General features: G+C 42.4%; 1 protein-coding gene, 3 long non-coding RNA genes and 1 other non-coding gene across 6 annotated transcripts; 1 reads left to right on the top strand and 4 right to left on the bottom strand.

The window, feature by feature from the left end:
* The first annotated feature begins 101 nt into the window (after nt 1–101).
* Nucleotides 102–12,480, top strand: gsg1l (gsg1-like). Its single transcript, XM_086133032.1, has 5 exons — nt 102–740; nt 4,865–4,912; nt 6,687–6,839; nt 10,576–10,687; nt 11,940–12,480. The coding sequence occupies exons 1-5, from the start codon at nt 452–454 to the stop codon at nt 12,262–12,264; spliced, it is 927 nt and encodes a 308-aa protein (XP_085989158.1). The 5' UTR covers nt 102–451; the 3' UTR covers nt 12,265–12,480.
* Nucleotides 4,760–6,752, bottom strand: LOC147193072 (uncharacterized). The gene is made up of 3 exons (XR_015103211.1): nt 6,661–6,752; nt 5,296–5,448; nt 4,760–4,943 (listed from the first exon to the last, which is right to left on the bottom strand). It is a non-coding gene; the product is annotated as an uncharacterized LOC147193072 (long non-coding RNA).
* LOC147193071 (uncharacterized) lies at nt 8,567–10,620 on the bottom strand. 2 transcript variants are annotated; one of them, XR_015103208.1, is made up of 4 exons: nt 10,563–10,620; nt 9,405–9,682; nt 8,904–8,960; nt 8,678–8,831 (listed from the first exon to the last, which is right to left on the bottom strand). It is a non-coding gene; the product is annotated as an uncharacterized LOC147193071 (long non-coding RNA). The 2 variants fall into 2 exon arrangements; XR_015103207.1 differs by lacking the exon at nt 10,563–10,620 and having other exon boundaries at nt 8,567–8,831; nt 9,405–9,973.
* Nucleotides 11,533–11,605, bottom strand: trnar-ccg (transfer RNA arginine (anticodon CCG)). Its single transcript has one exon. It is a non-coding gene; the product is annotated as a tRNA-Arg (tRNA).
* Nucleotides 11,939–17,555, bottom strand: LOC147193068 (uncharacterized). The gene is made up of 3 exons (XR_015103210.1): nt 17,225–17,555; nt 16,654–16,702; nt 11,939–12,260 (listed from the first exon to the last, which is right to left on the bottom strand). It is a non-coding gene; the product is annotated as an uncharacterized LOC147193068 (long non-coding RNA).
* Nucleotides 17,556–17,604: the final 49 nt, after the last annotated feature.

Below are 17,604 nucleotides of genomic sequence, written 5' to 3'. Positions count from 1 at the left end.
AGGAAGGAAGGAAACAAGGAAGGAAGCGGAATTTGGGGAGAATGTGTGTATGTGTATGGCGGGGGGGGGGGATTTCTGGAAAGATACTGTGTGTATGTGTTTCAAAGTGTGTAACGGTGCTCAGTGCATGTGAAGCACGAGAGAGAGAGAGACAGAGAGAGGGAGAGAGAGAGAGAGAGAGAGTCATTGCGCGTGCCTGCCACGCGCTAAAAAGTCCAGTCACAAGCTGCGGGGACGTGCACCACACAAGTCCTCCTGTCTTTACACTTCACGCCCGACCAGACCACCGGACCGGACCGACCACAGGAGGACTAAGAAAGACAGAGGACATCAAATAAGATAAGGAGCACGCGGTTCCCTACCCCGTGCGTCATGCCGCCCGCGCTCCAAGCCGCCTGACGCGCCTCCAGCCACTGCCGCCTCCGCCGCCTTCTCTAACGCCGCCGCGAGCATGAAGACGACGCGTAAGTGTCGCGCTCTTCTGTCGGTGGGCCTGAACCTGGTGGCGCTACTGTTTTCCACCACGGCCTTCATCACCACGTACTGGTGCGAGGGCACGCAGCGGGTGCCCAAGCCCAACTGTAGCGCACAGCGGCGCCACAACTGTATCGACTACGGCGTCAACGAGACGGACCAGAGCAAGGTGCACTACAGCTGGGAGACCGGCGACGACCGCTTCCTCTTCAGACGCTTCCACACGGGAATCTGGTACTCGTGCGAGGAGAACATCCACGAGGCAGGTGGGTGCGGGAGCAGTGCGTAAAAGCGGCGCCGGGCGTGAAGACGTGCAAGTTTGGAGTATGCGTGCGCGCGTGCGGGGATGTGAGCTGTCAGCAATGACAACCGTTTTTTTTTTTGTGGCATGTGACGTCATTTCATTGAAACTTGCGATGATGATGGTGATGCGTTCAGGGGGCCTGTACGGAGCAAAGGTGCAGTTAAAAACATTTTTTTACCCGAGATGGCTTTATGTGCCCCTAACACAATTTTGCTGATGTCAAAAATGCCTTCATCAGCTTTTGAGATATTTTAATTGTTTGTTTTTGGAGTTTGGACCTATCCATGCGTTGTATAATTAAGCTGTGATGTGTCAGGAAAAAAAATCCACCTGTTGCTGAACTTTAACCCAGAAATCACAAATATGACTAAACACACTATTACATTATATATTATTATTATTGCATTTGTATTTTATTATGATGAAAGCGTGATGTGCTGGAGGAAAAAAAGAAGGGCAGATTTAGAATCAGTGCGAAAAAATAATCTTTAAAAGTTTACATCATCCCTGATTAAAAAGTGTTGACCAATGTATTAATTCATGATTTTAATAGAATGGAATGTTCTGTGCTCCTATTTCCATGTATAAAGATCAATTAGTCCAGCCAGCTATTTTTCAGACACTGTAAAAAACACAACTTGTATTTTGGGGGTCTGAAGAAGTAATTTAAGTTTAACAAATTACAAATATAAATTATTGACATTTAACACAACAAAGCAAGCAAGTTGTTTGCGGTCACTCAAATTTTATTCAGTTGTAGCGAGGTGAGCTCGAGTTTATCCCAGCTTTTAGCCAGAGTTGGGGTATTCCCTGAACCGGTCGCCTGTCTATCGAACGGTACATGTAGACAAACTACAGACTGGTCACCAGACAGTGTCCTGTCTCTTCTTTGGGCAGCAAACTCATTGCTGGGTGACTCAATGGCGCCTCTGCAGGTTGCAGCCAATAACCGCGCTCCATTTTGCTTGCCCGCATTTTGGACAGAAATTGAGCTGTTGTGCTTTTGTCAGTCGTAACGGAGCATTTGTGCAACGCCTCGGCCACCTTGCCTCAAAGGTGCAGAACAAAGAAATTTTACAGTTTGAATCCAATCAATTTTTTTCTTTATATTTGAAAACATTAAAATTGACGTTTTGTCATCCAATGTGCAATAAAAGCGCACGATTGTTCTTTTTATGTCAATTTGGGGCGCCTGCAGTCAAGTGCACACTATCAAAATGGAGAGTCACTCACTGGATTGGATGTTCAGGCTTGCCGCTTCCTCCGTACGCTGGCATGTAGCAACCAATGATTCACGCCATCATTCACGGCTCAATTCGGGAATATGTCAATCCCCCGCCCCAAAAAAGAAATTTAAAGTGGAAACTCGTTCCACAACATCTTTGATCATCGTCAGCCAAGGCCTGACTACCGTATGCCTCAAAAGGATTATCCTGGGCAATTATCCTGTGGTGTGGGGTACACACGTATTGATAATTGGAACAAATCCTGGTCGCTGTTTAAATGTAAGGGCTTCTAAGGCTTCCAAAATCAATAAAAGGACAATTAATCAAACCTTGCACTCCGTCCTGTGATCTGTATTTGTGACGATCACCTGGAGGATTCTCCAAGATAGCCCCCCGGGGAGCTTTACGAATGAGTTCACTTCGGATGTGAGCATTGATTGGTGAGCTAATATTTCTTACTAACGATGCTCTTCTCTAATTAGCCACACTTCTCTCAACAACTATCACGCGTGCGGTTTCATACGCTCGTAATGCAAATGATTAGTGATGCCTGTGACCAGTGCAGCGGTGGTGTCTGGCATGTGCGATACGTGTGGTCGCACAGAGCAGCTTTGCTATGTGAAAGGACTGTCTAATGTAGAATGGTTGCATGATGACATGGGGAATTTGGAACCTCTTTGGGGAGGGGGGGGGGGCTCTGTACAAGATGTGCAGAGTGAGGACGCGACTCGCAAAAATAAATAAATAAACAATACATACATAAATAAATGAAGCAATTTAAAAAAAAAAAAAGAAAAAAGGTATTTGAGACAGGGGACATAATTTCTCACCTGTTTATTGGCATCTTAGCAAGATGCTAATGAATAGCCAAATACAAATGATTAAAATAACCATTAAGCATATAAAATGAGGCTTCAAAATGATGGAAAAAAATCAATCCATTCTCTCTGTTCCCGCAGTGGGCGTGTCCACCGAATGCAATGAAACCGCACCCCTCATAACTGTCAATCAAATGCCACCGCTACCTGGAAAATCAACGCGACTTCATCGAGCGTCTTTCTTACGGCTGCGCACAATTACATGTGTGAGCCGTGAAAATATAACAATAACCAAGCACCCGAAAACAATCATGACAGCTCGAAGCCCCGGTTCACACGCTGACTGTCATGTCGGACTTGAAGACAAAAACAAATTTTGCCTGCCTCGCTATTCCATCTCTCGCTGCGGAATGTGTGCGCGCTGGTGGTCTTCCAATGAGGCGCTCTAAAGCAGCCATGCCAGTGGACTATCTGACAGGAAAGGCATCGCTAGCTAATTTCATGTTGTGCTGAATAACTGCTGATGAGCTACCGTACAACATAGTTTGCAGTCTTTGCACATTTTCAACAATTGTCTCAAAACATCTATGTTGTATTTAGACATCAAACTCTGAATTCACTGCAAAGGGTCTGAAAGAGAAAGGTTATCAACAGTTGAAAGTTGTGTTGTTTTTCTTTTTGGGGGGGGGGGGGTTTAATTGAACAGGCATTTTATTGGTGACAGGTAAAAAGGCTGCAGCAGCAGCCTTGATTTGACGGTTAGTTCACGTGGCGACACTCGTGCCTGAATGGCATTTCAGTGATTAGCTGAGTCCACTGATGACGTTTTAATATTTAACTTTTGGTCCCCGTTAGGATATGAAAAGCGACGCGGGCGCTTCGGGTTGCGGATGAAGCTTAATTACATTTCAGATTCACGTGGGTAATCAGATGCCTTTCTCTGCTCACTGCATTTTTGGCGGCAGCAACATCCTATCTGTTTTTTCTTCTCATGTTAACCTTGGTGATATAGAATGTCGCATAACTACGCCGCGCTGGAAAAAACACAAAAACGTACGACTGCGCTGTGGGACTTGTCTAGCATTGGTACATCTACTTTACTCCTGCTTATTTCATCTAAGTATGACTTTAATCAAAACACGTGCGCATGAGTTCATCCTACATTCCTGTTTGAGCTGAGGTGGGTGTGGCAGTGTGATGGTCTGTGGCTGCTTTGCTACCTCAGGACCACAACGACTTGCTGCGATCGATGGGACAATGAATTGTGTTTGTCTATCAGAAAATCCTGAAGGACAACATCCGACCACATCAATTTGCAATCTCAAACGCAAGAGCTCTTAGATCATGCAGCAGGACAACGATTCGAAACACACCAGCAAGTACGCCTTTGAATGCGGAAAAAAAAAAAGTGACCAAGTCAGTCTGGATTTGAATCCAATTGAAATGCTGTGGTGTGACCTTAAACTGGCAGTTCATGCTAGAAAACCCACCAATATGGCAGAGTTGAAGCAATTTTGCGAACAAAAGTGGGCCAAAATTCCTCCACAGCGTAGTGAAAGACTCATTATCGCAAACGCTTGATTTCAGTTATTGCTGCCAAGCGTGGCACAAGCCATAGTTAGGTTCAGGGGGCAATTACTTTTTCACATTGGTACAGATAGGTTTGGATTTTTTTAAGCTTTAATCAATTAAATTGGCATTTACAAACTCAATTCTTTATTTCCTTGGGTTGTCTCTGTGTCATATTAAAATTTTGATTAACTAAAAGCTCTGTGTGTGATAAATATGAAAAGAACAAAGAAATCAGGAAAGGGGCAAACACTTATTCATGGCACTCTATCAGATATATAGTACATCGTAGAGTGTGTCGAGATTTATGTCGCTTTGATTCTTTGCTTTTTTTTTCCCCCTTCCCCTTGCACTAATAAAGTCCAAATATGCGTGGGTACGTTTTCTTGATTCTCAGCCGCTCTCACCTTGTCCTTCTTTGCCTCTCCCGTTGCTTCATCTCCCTTGGTCGCGTGTCTTTCTGTGTGTCTCAGGTGAGAAGTGTCGCAGCTTCATTGACCTGGCCCCCGCCTCGGAGAGAGGTGAGTAATGACAGCCATTACGCGTCCTCGCCTGCTCGAGGAAATCACAGAGTGGAGAATTGAGTCCATGCTGAGAGATAGGCCTTCTTTGAATCAGCGGCTCATATATATACATATTTTCCCTCTACCTGGATGCATACATTGTCGACCTACGAATGTACATCACATCATAGACTATCTACCTACCTTCACACATGCAAATTAATATCTCCTACACACAAGTACATACACAAACAATCCATATACTGTAGATCCTATCAAACACAAGCTACCTACCTTCCTGCAGCAAATTCAACGCAAATCATCTAATGACATGCATCCTGTCATAAACTAATTCAAAAGACGGCACCACAGTATTCTCTTCATCTACGTGCAGTACTCACAAGTGGATGACGGGTACAAAACACAACAGTTGACCGGGAGGCAAGTGGAAGATTGGGAGGAGGCCCCACACAGCACCCAACAGAGGGTCGAAAAAAAAGTTGGCGTCCTTCCTCTGGCCAATCTCCTGGTGACGGCCAATATGCTGCTCCCACCTGTGGAAAAGAAGAGATAATATAACATGTCGTTTGACATTGTCAAAAATATGACAGGGAGAAAAGACAAGATAAATCTGTTGGGGAAAAAAATTGGAAATAATCAAATCTCAGAGCGCGATATTGTTGAATATTACGAAAGCAATATTTAACAAATTACATTTTTATTAACTAATGAAAGAAATCCTTTTTTTCCCCATGTGGCCAAATATGCAGGCTCAATATATTCTTAGCTAATAAATTGTAATAACTTGCGATTTACGGTGTGATCTGTCATACAAGTATCCCGTGTATGCATGTGGCGAACCCTCTTCAACTTTGACCTCAGCTGTCACGACCTCCTTTTTTGGTTGAAAATCACTCGAGTCCTTGCGTTTCGACATGCTGTCACGCCGTAATGCTGGCGGGAGATCAATGGAGATTGGTCACGCTAATCTTTTCACCTCACTCGTCTGTCAATCGGCCACTAATGAAGTGACCGTTCGCACGCCTGCAAGTGTCGCCTGCTCTCAGTGGGGGCTAAAAACATTTGATACCTGCTGTGCATGTGATTGCGTTTCAATCTAAATAGGCTATCTTTCATTTTAATTCAGTTTTGTGTGTACATAAAAAATATATATATATGACAGGCCCACATCCATCTCTTGTTGTTCTTCAGTAGACTCTTGCCTGAAGTGTGACAGTAAATGGCAAAAGGGAGCATGCAGGCTTGAGACGCGGCTTGATCTCGGTGGGAGCAGATAATCTTTTTTTTGTGTTGTGAGTGTGGAGGAAAACACATGGAGGGGGGGGGGGGGGGAACAGCGCGACGACGAGATTCAATCTGGACTCAAAGAACCCTTTTTTTTTTTTTTTAAACATGTCCATCATTTTTGCAAAGCACACATTTCTTTATTCTCAATTAACAAGTCAAATATAACTTAAAGTTCCCCCAATACTTTTGCCTAAACTCCACATTTTCATTTGCTTCACATTTCACTTCCTTTTTTTTTTTTTTTTTGTCCAAACTCCACATTTTCACTTCTTGCACGAGCAAAACTACTTTCGGCCAAGCGCCCCAATTTTCCTTCACTATCCATTTTGTGTCCCAATACTTTTATGGAAACGCCACCTTTTCTCCATCATTTTTCACTTCCTGTAGCTGTTCCATTTGTCCAAACTGCACATTTTCATCGACATTGATGCAGGTGTCGCAACCCTTTTAAGGTGTACCTGATGAGTTGCGCGTGTTGTGCCAGGCGTGCTGTGGCTGTCGGTGGTGTCGGAGGTCCTGTACATCCTTCTGCTAGTGGTGGGCTTCAGCCTGATGTGTTTGGAGCTCTTCCACTCCAGCAACGTCATCGACGGACTCAAGCTGAACGCCTTTGCCGCCGTTTTCACCGTGCTGTCCGGTAAGGTAAAAAAAAAAAAAAAAAAAAAAAAAATCTCACATTCACTTAAAACGTACAAATAGTCGCACTCACAAATCTTGATGTGTTACTCTACTCCAGTCCTGTTGGTGTTGGTAACAAACAATTCAACAACTTACCAACCAACTAATCAACTAACCTACCAACCAAATACTCAAGACCAATTAAACTGACTAACTGACCAACAAAGCTGCAGTACCAACTAACCAATGATCAATAAATCAACCAACAGACTAAGCCTACAAAAACCTAACTAACAAACCAATTAATTTTGATCAAAGCATCCTTTCCTAAATCTCCCTACTGTTTTCATGCTTAGAGGAAGTCAAATAAATAATTTCTGTGTGTGTGTGTGTGTGTGTTTGTTGCAAAGCCCTCTTCTCAGCATTGAATGTTAAGAAATATCGCGAGGCCAGAGAGCGGTGGAACTTGCTGCGAGGTCATCTGAGTTTAGAGGTTATCCTCTCTTGTTGCTCAGCCAGAGATTGAAACAGCCTTAAAGCTTACGTAACGACGCGTGTGCGTGTGTGTGCGTGTTCTTACACAAGAAGTTGGCGTCGCCGCTGCCATTTTGTCGATGCCAAGGCAGCATCTTGCATTAGAAGTGAGCAATGAGCACTTCCTCGTCTGACTTCTTTTCATCGTGAGAGGCTTTGTCCACTGAGATCAGTGAGAGAGCATCTGAGAATTGGAATTTCCAGGCACATTGGGCTCAATATTTTGTCAAAAGGCAGATTTTAAAATGAGGAGTAACTTGAAAGGATCATCTTACCTTTGGAAAAATGCTTGGGATCATTTTCTGAAAACCTGGTTTAGAACTATTTTTATGAAGACATAAAAGTTACACGCTCACACTCAGTCGCTATTTATAAGGACGCAGCTGTTGATTGGTCACCATGGCTGCATACTTTAACATCTGTACATCTTTTAAAACCTAACACTAACCTCTCAAAAACAAATCTAATTAGGTAAGCCGCTGATGAGTTTCTTCATGAGCTGACGTCATTGATCGTTCCGGACCTTACACACCGGCTAACTCCGCATAAAAATGTGACGCACGTTTCGTAGAAACCGGAGCGGATGCGTCGTCAAGGTCGGAGAGGAATGATGCTCTCTTTATGGCCCGCTGTAAATCTCAAAACACTTATTTACCACAACCGACCCCCGCCATCCACCATACACACACACACGGCTAACACGCACTTAGCCAGACTCGTTGACTGATGATTACGTCCACACGTGCAATTGATCCGACGGTCCTGGCTCGTATTGATCAATGGGGTTCATTAGATGACTAATTAGCGTAGTTATAGCTGCTCTGATCGACGACTGCTGAGCTGAGATGCTAAGTAAGGCCTGCCATCTTTCTTCATGCTCACTCTGGATTGTTACCAGTGGCGTGCCATGTCTTTGGTAGCTGCGACTGACTTGACAAAATCTATCTCTTAACTCATTGAATACCACCCCTTTTCACTGGCGCAACCCCCTCAATCCCTCACATTTTACTGAATTTCGACTGATTTGCAAGGCCCACAGAATTTTCTGTCCTATGGCTATATATACATGCAACCTGTCAAAAGAAAGGGGAGACTCTCTCCTTTCAGCAGAAAAAAAAGTTTGTTTCTAGCTTTCTCCGTTCGTTGGCAATCAGCATTAGAAAACTGCTAAGTTTGATGGAAAATGCCGATTTTCTGCAGAAATCCAGAGAAAATGAGCTTTTTGTAAAAGCATGCATTTCAAGCATCATTTCAAGTTTTACACTATTTTTTGCTTTTGTGGCAGCTCAAATACCTCAATAATGTGTTCCTCCTACAAAAGAAAATTACAAAGAATGTTTTTGGCGCAAAATAATTTATTTGCACACAACAAAACTATTGAACTATGAACAAAAGTGCAGGTGTGGAGAAGATGGTTTTTGGCTTCCATCCAGTTTGTCACCACATCGATTCATCCCACCACGTCCAGATGCATGACCTATAAATTATAGAAACATAAAAAGTTGCAAATATATCTTGCTGCAGAGTGAGGTACAATCATTTTATTTACCTTTCTTTCCACCACCAAAGCGAGGAGTCGTCATCTTTTGGCTTCTGGTTGGACAATCTGTAATTTATAGAAGTATGTACAATCACCACACTTTTATTTTTCAATTTTTTTTATTGTTGCTTTCCACTTACATTTCAACATCTCTCACACACACACATACATGCTCGCACACTGCTATTTACACCATTCATTCCACGTTGCTCAGCATCCAATTTGAAATGAAATGGAATATGAATTTAACACGAGTGGTTTTAGCAGAGCTGAGCGGACCAAATGTGTCCTGTTTTTTATGTTTGTTTGTTTTTTGAAAACCTATGGCGACATGCAAGTCAGCGCATTTTTTCATCCACATCTACGAGACGCATCAACCGTACATAAATGATGAGTGTCACTGGCAACTTCATAGTATAGCGGGGAATGTAGCGGTACATAAAAGTGACTGAGGAGGCATAAGAAGTGATGAAGTTTTGAATGGGAACTTGCAAACTAGTCAGCAGTTACCTCCTCGTTCCAGCGGCTCTGGCGAGGACTCTCAGCTGCTTTCCGTTATGTCCGAAGGCACATATTCGTCCGACATCGGGATCCAAATCGCTCTCCAATTCATCGTTTTCGCCGTCGTCTTTACGAGACGATTCCAACGAATCGCTGACGTGTGCCCGGCGTCGGCCATGCGAAGCAATGCAGCCTCTTTGCCGTCATCGCTGGAAGTCGCCGGGGAGACGATTTGTGGGCGATGTGGGGCATCGGGAGGCACAAAATGCTCTGCCAAGCGATGATCACTGACGTGGAGCAAGTTCATTTTCATCAGATGAACTCGAAACTCGGCGTGAGCTATGCGGGCTGCGTGTAGCACGCCATGTTTGTGCAGGCCGACGTTCGTTTGACGGGTGCCGCTTTCGATTAGTGACCGAAGCGTCATTTTCTCTTCCACACAAACACCATCTCCTTTGTTGTTTTGTTTCGAGGACGCTTTTATACCGAAAAAAAAAATCATTTTTAGTTATTTCCTTTTCTCCATCGTTGCTAGTTGCTAATGTTCCAATCCACTATCCACATATGCCCCTCCTTCACTGTACGCCCTTTCTACTACTTCTGCTGCGTGATCCTGGTTGGTTTTTGCACCACTGCCACCCGATGGCCATTTTTTTGCTATTTAACATTGCCGTCAAGCCTAATCCTGTGGTGAGAAGTTGCATCGGACTCTCTTGCACCCTCCCCCATGAAAACACGTGATTGACGTATTAATACGTCATGGGGAGGGAACGGCTATGCGCAAATTGACGTATTAATACGTCAAAGGGTGTAAATGAGTTAATAGCGCCACTGTCACATGACAAAAACATTGAAAAGAATTGAGTGAGCTTGACAGCGAACAAGCAGCGTGATGGAAGATTCTAGCTGAGGTCAAACCGGCAGTCAAGCGATCAGGGCGCTAAATTTCCCAAGATAATGCAAAGAAAGTTCCCGATTGCGATTGTCAGTTGTGCAAGCTATCTGCTGATTACCTGCTAACGGATAGCAGCTCAATGTAAGGTAGGCTAATGGGAAAGTAGTAATTGGTATTTTTTACAGGTTGCATCGTTCCACTCAGAGGGAAAAATGGTGGAAATTTTAACCATTGATGATGCTGCTTTGTTTTCTATAAGTGTAAATATTTACCTTTGTGTGTCAGGTCTTCTGGGAATGGTGGCCCACATGATGTACACTCAAGTGTTTCAGATCACCGTCAGTCTGGGTCCTGAAGATTGGAGGCCTCACAGCTGGGATTATGGATGGTCTTTTTGGTTAGTTCACACACATTTCTTAAAATAGTCAAAAAGCTGAGTATGCAAACCAGGTGGGACTCAAACTCACAATTTCCAGCTCCGGAGGCTGATGCCTTGTCCATTAGGTCGGGGGGGGGGGGGGGGTGTCTGGGGAGTTGTTGAGGTGCAGCTGATTTCAGGAAGCAAAAGTGTGAGTTAAGTTGGAGAAACAGGGTGAGGGTTAGGAAAAGGGAATATGTTTTGGCACCATGAAGCAAGTTTGGGATTTTGGTTTTGACATGCTCTACCTCCCCATAGGTGGGTCAGGAAGTGTGCTCACATGCAATCCCCACCTCCGTTGTGTGGTAACATGTCAGTTATGCCACTGAAAGTTTTTCCAGTTCCGTAATACAATCAACTCAGGTTGCGCTATTTCAAGCCTTGGTGGTCCAGAATGCTGCTGCTTGCCTTTTGACTGGTAGTCTGGCATCCCTTCACTGGCTTCTCGCATTTTAGAGTTATTTTTAAGAGCCTATTATTTGTTTTCAAATCTTTAAATGTCCTTGTTCCATGTACAGCATTTTGTATGCAGTGGTGGTTGTTTTAAAGTTGAGTTGTTCAGAAGCCCAAATTTATGGTTTTGGGGTAAAGGGTTGGTGTCTGGTTGGAGAAATTCGGTTCAGGAAATCTGCCAGCAGTTCTGGTAGCCGTTTAAGAAGTACAAAGTGAGGGTCTCTGTATCTCCCTACTCCAACAAAAGTGATTTAATTAAATGATCAGCGAGCTCTTAAACGGACTGATATCAACCGTGATCATTTGTATCAGCGTTGGGAAACGTCGAAAAAAGGTAGGAGAGGAGACGTCTAAGAACAGGTTCAATCACCCAACCCAGGTGGGACTTGAACCCACAATCCCCAGCTCCGGAGGCTGATGCCTTATCCATTAGGCCACTGGGTCCACATAAGTTAATATAAAATATATACATATCACGAGTGTCTGAATTTCCAGGAAAATTTTAGTTATCCTCCCAGATAAAATCTCAGTCATTCAGAAGTAAAAAATATAAATTGCTGCGTTCTTAAACATCGATTAACTGAGAGTATGACCCAGGTGGGACTCAAACTCTTACCCACCAGCATAAGCAGCTGATATGCCTCGTCCGTTTTGCCACTGGACCTACAAAAGACCAACCCTGGAATAAACTCTTGTTTCTACCACGTCCACGGCCAAATCAGCTGAATCAGATGATTGACTAGAAACTTCCTGTTCTAATGTTGTGCTCCCCCATCAGCATGGCGTGGGGTTCCTTCACGTGCTGCATGGCCGCCTCGGTCACCACGCTCAACTCCTATACCAAGACAGTCATCGAGTTTCGCCACAAGCGCAAACTCTTCGAGCAGGGTCTCCGTGAGGAGCAGAATTTCCTGGACCAGGAGGCCTTCCACTACTTCCGAGAGCGCTCCTTGCAGTCTATCTCGGGCACGCTGGACATCTATCCGGGTCCTGGGGGCATCCCCGGGCCCCCTCCGGATCCAGTGGTGGGTCGGTCCAAGATGAGAACCGCTTCCGTTGACTTGGGCGAGAACACGGACTCGCTGGGGGAGGAGCAGTGCTGAAAAAGGTCACAGAGATGGTTCTGAGCCAGAACTTGGACCTGGTTCTCGCATTACAATTTGAATTTGTAGCCGCCTTTACTTTATTAAGACTTGACAAGACAAATGGAAATTTCAATGAAACAAGACTTGAATTGTACACTTTGTCCATACATGTAATAACAAAATATGACATAACATATAATGCAACAACCAATACACTGTATCAGATCCTTAAAATTTGTGGAATTTTTTTTTCATTTTTGTTTGAAGCACATTTCACATTTATGTGTAGTATTTGGATGTAATTTTCAATATATAATTAATCAGAGGGTGGGTTTGCACGTCTGCTTCACAGTACAGAGGTGCAGGGTTCGATTATGGCTGCGGCCTTCCTGTGTGGAGTTTGCATGTTCTCCCCGTGCCTGCGTGGCAATCCCACATTCCAAAACATGCATGGCAGGCGAATGGAATACTGTACTCTAAATTGCCCCTCCGTGTGAGTGTGAACGCGGATGGTTGTTCGTCTCTGTGTGTCCTGTGACTAGCTGCCAAAAAGGTTCAGGGTGTATCCCACCGAATGCCCGAAGACAGCTGGGATAGGCTCCAGCATGCTCATGACCCTCGTGAGGATAAGTGGATTAGAAAATGGATGGATGGATGGAATAAATAAAACAACAGCAATGAGAGTTTGCCCAAAAAATTTTAATCTCTCACATCGAGTAACATTAGCTAAAATTAGCCACAGTCACACTACGCTTGCAGTTACCGATTTCTACATTTCCACCATTTAGAAAAAAGGAAACAGTACGCTTTTCGCTTTGTAACCACAAATAGTATGCTAATACAATAATCATTGAGGCAACTAGCTAACATTAGCTATGATGACTAAATGATACATTATACGTTTTAGGTGCCTCTCTGTTTATTTATTATGGTAAAATATTTGACTAACAATAAACTACAGACTTCTTGTGTTGTAACCACAACAAGTGGTTAATGTCAGCCATCTTTGAAACAAATGTCGCAATTAGCCACAGATGTTCCACTTGAACTTGTTATAAATCATGAGTTTTACACATCTCAATTTTTTGCTTCATTTACAAAAATAATATATACGTGTAAATATGGATGACTACTTGTTTTGTAAGCACAAAATGGTGGCTAACAGGACAGCCATTCATGATTAGCGTGTGACAAGCGCATATCTCGCTAGCCGATATTCCATGTTGAAGATAAGCTTCAAATGTTTTTGTTCTAATACAAACACTATTTTTTATGTGAGTTTGGTTTCCTTTTGCACAATAGGAGTGAGAAAGTGGTAGCTTGAAAGGAAGCGGAATTTTACGGTATTCTAATATGTAGCATTTTGAATCAACTTTATTTAAATGCCATTTGAAGAAAAATATTTTTGGTGTGTGAAAATAATGGCTTAGGATAATGTTTCAATAACCAGCAATATTACAAGATATATTTATATTATATGATATTATATTATCTTACATAGTTTTTTAATTTACTCTTCTGATTCATTGACAGTAAATGCATTCAGGAAATGTCATTACGGAATGTTTTGATTGAATTGTAAATATATTTCAAAGATGCACTTGCATGTTGAATACATTGTGCATTTAAATGAAGTGATTGCCAAGAAAGAATTCATCAACATTCCATAATCCATAAACGATATTTCACTGATCGATCTGCTTTTTTTGTTTGCCCGCTTTTAAGGAAACATTTTGGGATTTATACAAATAATGCACATTATGTAAAAGATTTCTTTCAAGATAAACAGCCTGTATGGCCAATGCATGAATCGTCTGTGGCATCCTTGGGGGATGTCCCCATTCATGAACTTCGGCATGAATGGACACCCGAAATGATTTACTAGAGTGGCTGAGATGTAAAGATAACAGAAATACAAGATGGGATCCTTCAGAAAAGAAAAAAAAACCTCAAACCTTTTACAACTTTGGAATCAGTCAGTGGGCACAAAATTCACGCAGACACCGTAAACAGTGAGCGGAAAGTAACACTAATACGATGATTCGAGTGCCCCTCAGATCTGTAAAATCCACCAAAAACAATGGCAGCACAAAGGAATGCAAATGTGCAGCACCAACCACAAAAGTGAGCAGCGTGTGCGCACACTTTCGTGTGTTGCGTAAAGATGGCAGATTATAAACAAGCGGGATTAAATTGGCTCTGAGATTTCGGGAGGATTTAATAATCCCGGGACAATTTTGAAAGCCTCCACGTTCTTTTTTAAAATTATTATTTCATGACATCTCATCAATTCTGTACAAAAATTGTAAACTGATTTTATTAAAACTAATTCACACAAACCCAGGTTTGGAACGCTAACTCAGGTAATTTGACCCCTTAATCTGGTTTTGAAACCCCATGAATTGAAACCCTAATTTGAGCCCCTATTTCTGCTTTAAAATTCAAACCATGTCTTCAAACCATTATTTGACATCGCAAATCTTGTGTGAATACCTAAATCTGACTTAAAAAGCCACATTTGAAACCCTAACTCTCTGTGGAAAGTCATCTGTAGTTGATAATACGTGACTTGACAACAGAGTGATTTTTTTGTTAAATTTAAATTCATAGGCATTCTGTCAATCTTTTGTGTGTGTGTGTGTACGCGCGTGTGTGTGTGTACGTGTGTGAAGTTCTGGAGTCATTCAGCTCACTTCTCATCTCCAGCAAACTTTTGAGTGTACTCAACTTTTTCGGCTTTTTTGGGGGGGGGGGGGGGGTTCTGCTTCCTGCGGGGCCTCTCAGCGGCGTCCCAACGCTCCCGTCGCGATGATGCAAGAGGCGGCAAGCGCTTTACGACTCCAATAACAAGTGCAACAAATGGAAGAATGAACAGAAACTGAGCCCCCGACACCAGTTTCACCGGCCGCGCAAAATTGGGTTGACATGTCTATTATTAAAGTCACTAACGCTCCCTTGAATATTTAAAAAAAAAAAAAAAACGCAAGAAAACTTGACTGAAAGTGAACAGCAAGTCGGGCATTTTGGGAAAATTCCTTCAGTCGCTCACCTGAAAAAATAGGAACAATTTCTCCAATTAATACATAATTGTGTGGAGATATTGCTCGTAAGAAGACACGCAAAAACAAAAAAAAACTCTCAAGGACTGTTGACCAAAATTGAACAGGATGTCATCCTTTTTGAAATAATTTGAGGGAAATCCTCTCACCTTGTAGGTTTAGAAATACAAATTGCGTTTTCCGTGAAAAAGGGAAACAAGTGAAGGAATCCCGGGGACAAAAAAATGAGAAAAAGAAACCCAAAATATTAGTTGAGGACACCCTAAAAGTCTCGAGGACCCACGGCCAAAATTGAACAGGAAGGCCATGTTGGTTTGAAGCGGACATTCTTGTGCTAATTTTCCAAAGTGGACTATAAGAGAAACAAAATGGTGGCGAGGCTGGCAAAGGTTGCTTGAAAGTCATCAGTGTGCGCCATGCCACTTGTTCTTGGAAAGAGACTTTTTACAAGACCACCACCCCCAGGGTGCCGTAAAATCAGTCAGCGTGTTGCTTTTACCGCAGCCGCTTGTGTATTTGCGCTCTTGTTTCACACTGGTTTGTGGAGACACCTTAGTAGTGTATGACGATTTTTTTTCCCCCAGCTGTGACACTCAAGACCAATCCATTAACCCAAGAGTGTAGTTACACCAGCTTGCCTTCAAACATTAAATTAAAACTAACCCTGTCTTAACCACAACCCTTGAGATCCTATTACAGGCTTTAAACTTTAATTTCAACCCTAACCCCGTCTCAAAAGCAGCTCTTGAGAGTTGGGAAAATTCAGAGCGTCCCACTAAACCTATCTGAATATTCAGACGGCCTCCAAAATGTCAAGTTTGGAACACGCTCAATTGTGTGATTATTACTGCCATGTTGCATCATCTTAAGCTACTCTCTTCATTTATTTGTATTAATTACCCTCAAACGAGCATTCCCGCATCAATTAATTAATGATCAATACATGCACAAATCAGCTCAAGACAATTTAATACGATGAATAGAAGAGGATCGTATTTACATTACAGGAAGGATATTTTTCAGCATTTCATTTCTTTTTCCAAAGGGAAAGCAGAAGATGTTATGAAGATGATTAACTATGGATATTCTGGTCAGTGGTGCTGATGCTGCTTTGTGAAGAACTGCTGCCCTCTTATGGTCAAGTTACGACATTACAAAGGCTTTTGTGGATCCGTCCATCGTGTCAAATACGTTTGACACAATTGCGGTATTTTGAATTGGTCTAAGTATCGTTCATACTTTCAGCAGTAGTGGTAGTATCAAACTTACATTTAAAACCTCAACCCGAAACCCTAAATTGAAAACGTGAAATATCCATGGCCGGAAAAGTGTAAGGTGTTCAACTTACCACCAAGTTGCCTCGACTCAACCTTTGTTGATTACCACGACCCCCATGGCTGACCATTGACACAGATAAAGGAAAAAATATATTTATATATTGAAAGCACCTTCGTAATAGTATTAATATTGTCACAGTACGTTTAAAAATGGCTTCGGCAATTATGCTATTGGGCAAATGTTATATAAAATCAGAGGTGGCAAAAGTACTCACTCTCTCGTCTGTACCTAAGTATTAAGTACAACCAGCCACTTTTGTTAAAAAAATAAATAAATAAGAAAGAAAACGTATAGAGTCACTCAATTTATTTACTTCGGTTAAAGACTAGACTCTGAAATGTACTTAAGTACAAATGTACTTAAGTACAAAAGCAAAAAGCAAAAATGAAAATAACAGCGCTAGAAATACGAAATTCGAATTAAGCATCATAAACAAGCCGAACTTTAGCCATAGCTGCTACATCGTTAGCATGACTTATTTGCAATTGTGTGTTACGTTCACACAAAATGCTGTCAGTTTGATGTTTTTCGGGAGAAGAATGTATAGTCAGTTAAAAATCAAATTGAGATGATAAACATACCTGTTGAGTAGAAATGTTGCCAATTCCACATTGCATCGGAATCATCTCACCTGGCCCATTCGCTCTGCTTCTTTTTGCTAATCTTATACCCAATTATTATCAAACAAGAGATGGGATATTTTTTTTTCCACAAGTGTGTGTATTCTAAAATAGTTTCAGCAAAGCTCCTGAAATTCAAGCCAACAGGTCAGCAGCGCGAGGCAAATTATCGGTACAATGTAACAAAATGTGTTTTTTTTAAATTGGAGGTGGGGGACCCACAAACACCCCCTTTTGAGTTCGGAAATTAAGTATTTTTACTTGGTTACTTCCCAGCGCTGTATAAGCAAACTGTATAAGCCAACTGGACGTTGTACAGTGAGCATGGTGGAGGAATTTGG

This window comes from Hippocampus guttulatus, chromosome 16, assembly GCF_054856545.1.
Source record: "Hippocampus guttulatus isolate MCC_2025c chromosome 16, RoL_Hgut_1.0, whole genome shotgun sequence".
Classification (NCBI taxonomy): domain Eukaryota; kingdom Metazoa; phylum Chordata; class Actinopteri; order Syngnathiformes; family Syngnathidae; genus Hippocampus; species Hippocampus guttulatus.
The sequence above is the reverse complement of the archived record's forward strand: the minus strand, read 5'-3'. Positions and strand labels throughout refer to the sequence as shown.

Coding starts and splice junctions, on each gene's coding strand:
- gsg1l (XM_086133032.1), top strand. CDS start 452: ATGAAGACGACGCGTAAGTGTCGCGCTCTTCTGTCGGTGGGCCTGAAC. Junction 4,913..6,686: donor GGCCCCCGCCTCGGAGAGAG/GTGAGTAATGAC, acceptor GTGTTGTGCCAG/GCGTGCTGTGGCTGTCGGTG. Junction 10,688..11,939: donor GATTATGGATGGTCTTTTTG/GTTAGTTCACAC, acceptor CTCCCCCATCAG/CATGGCGTGGGGTTCCTTCA.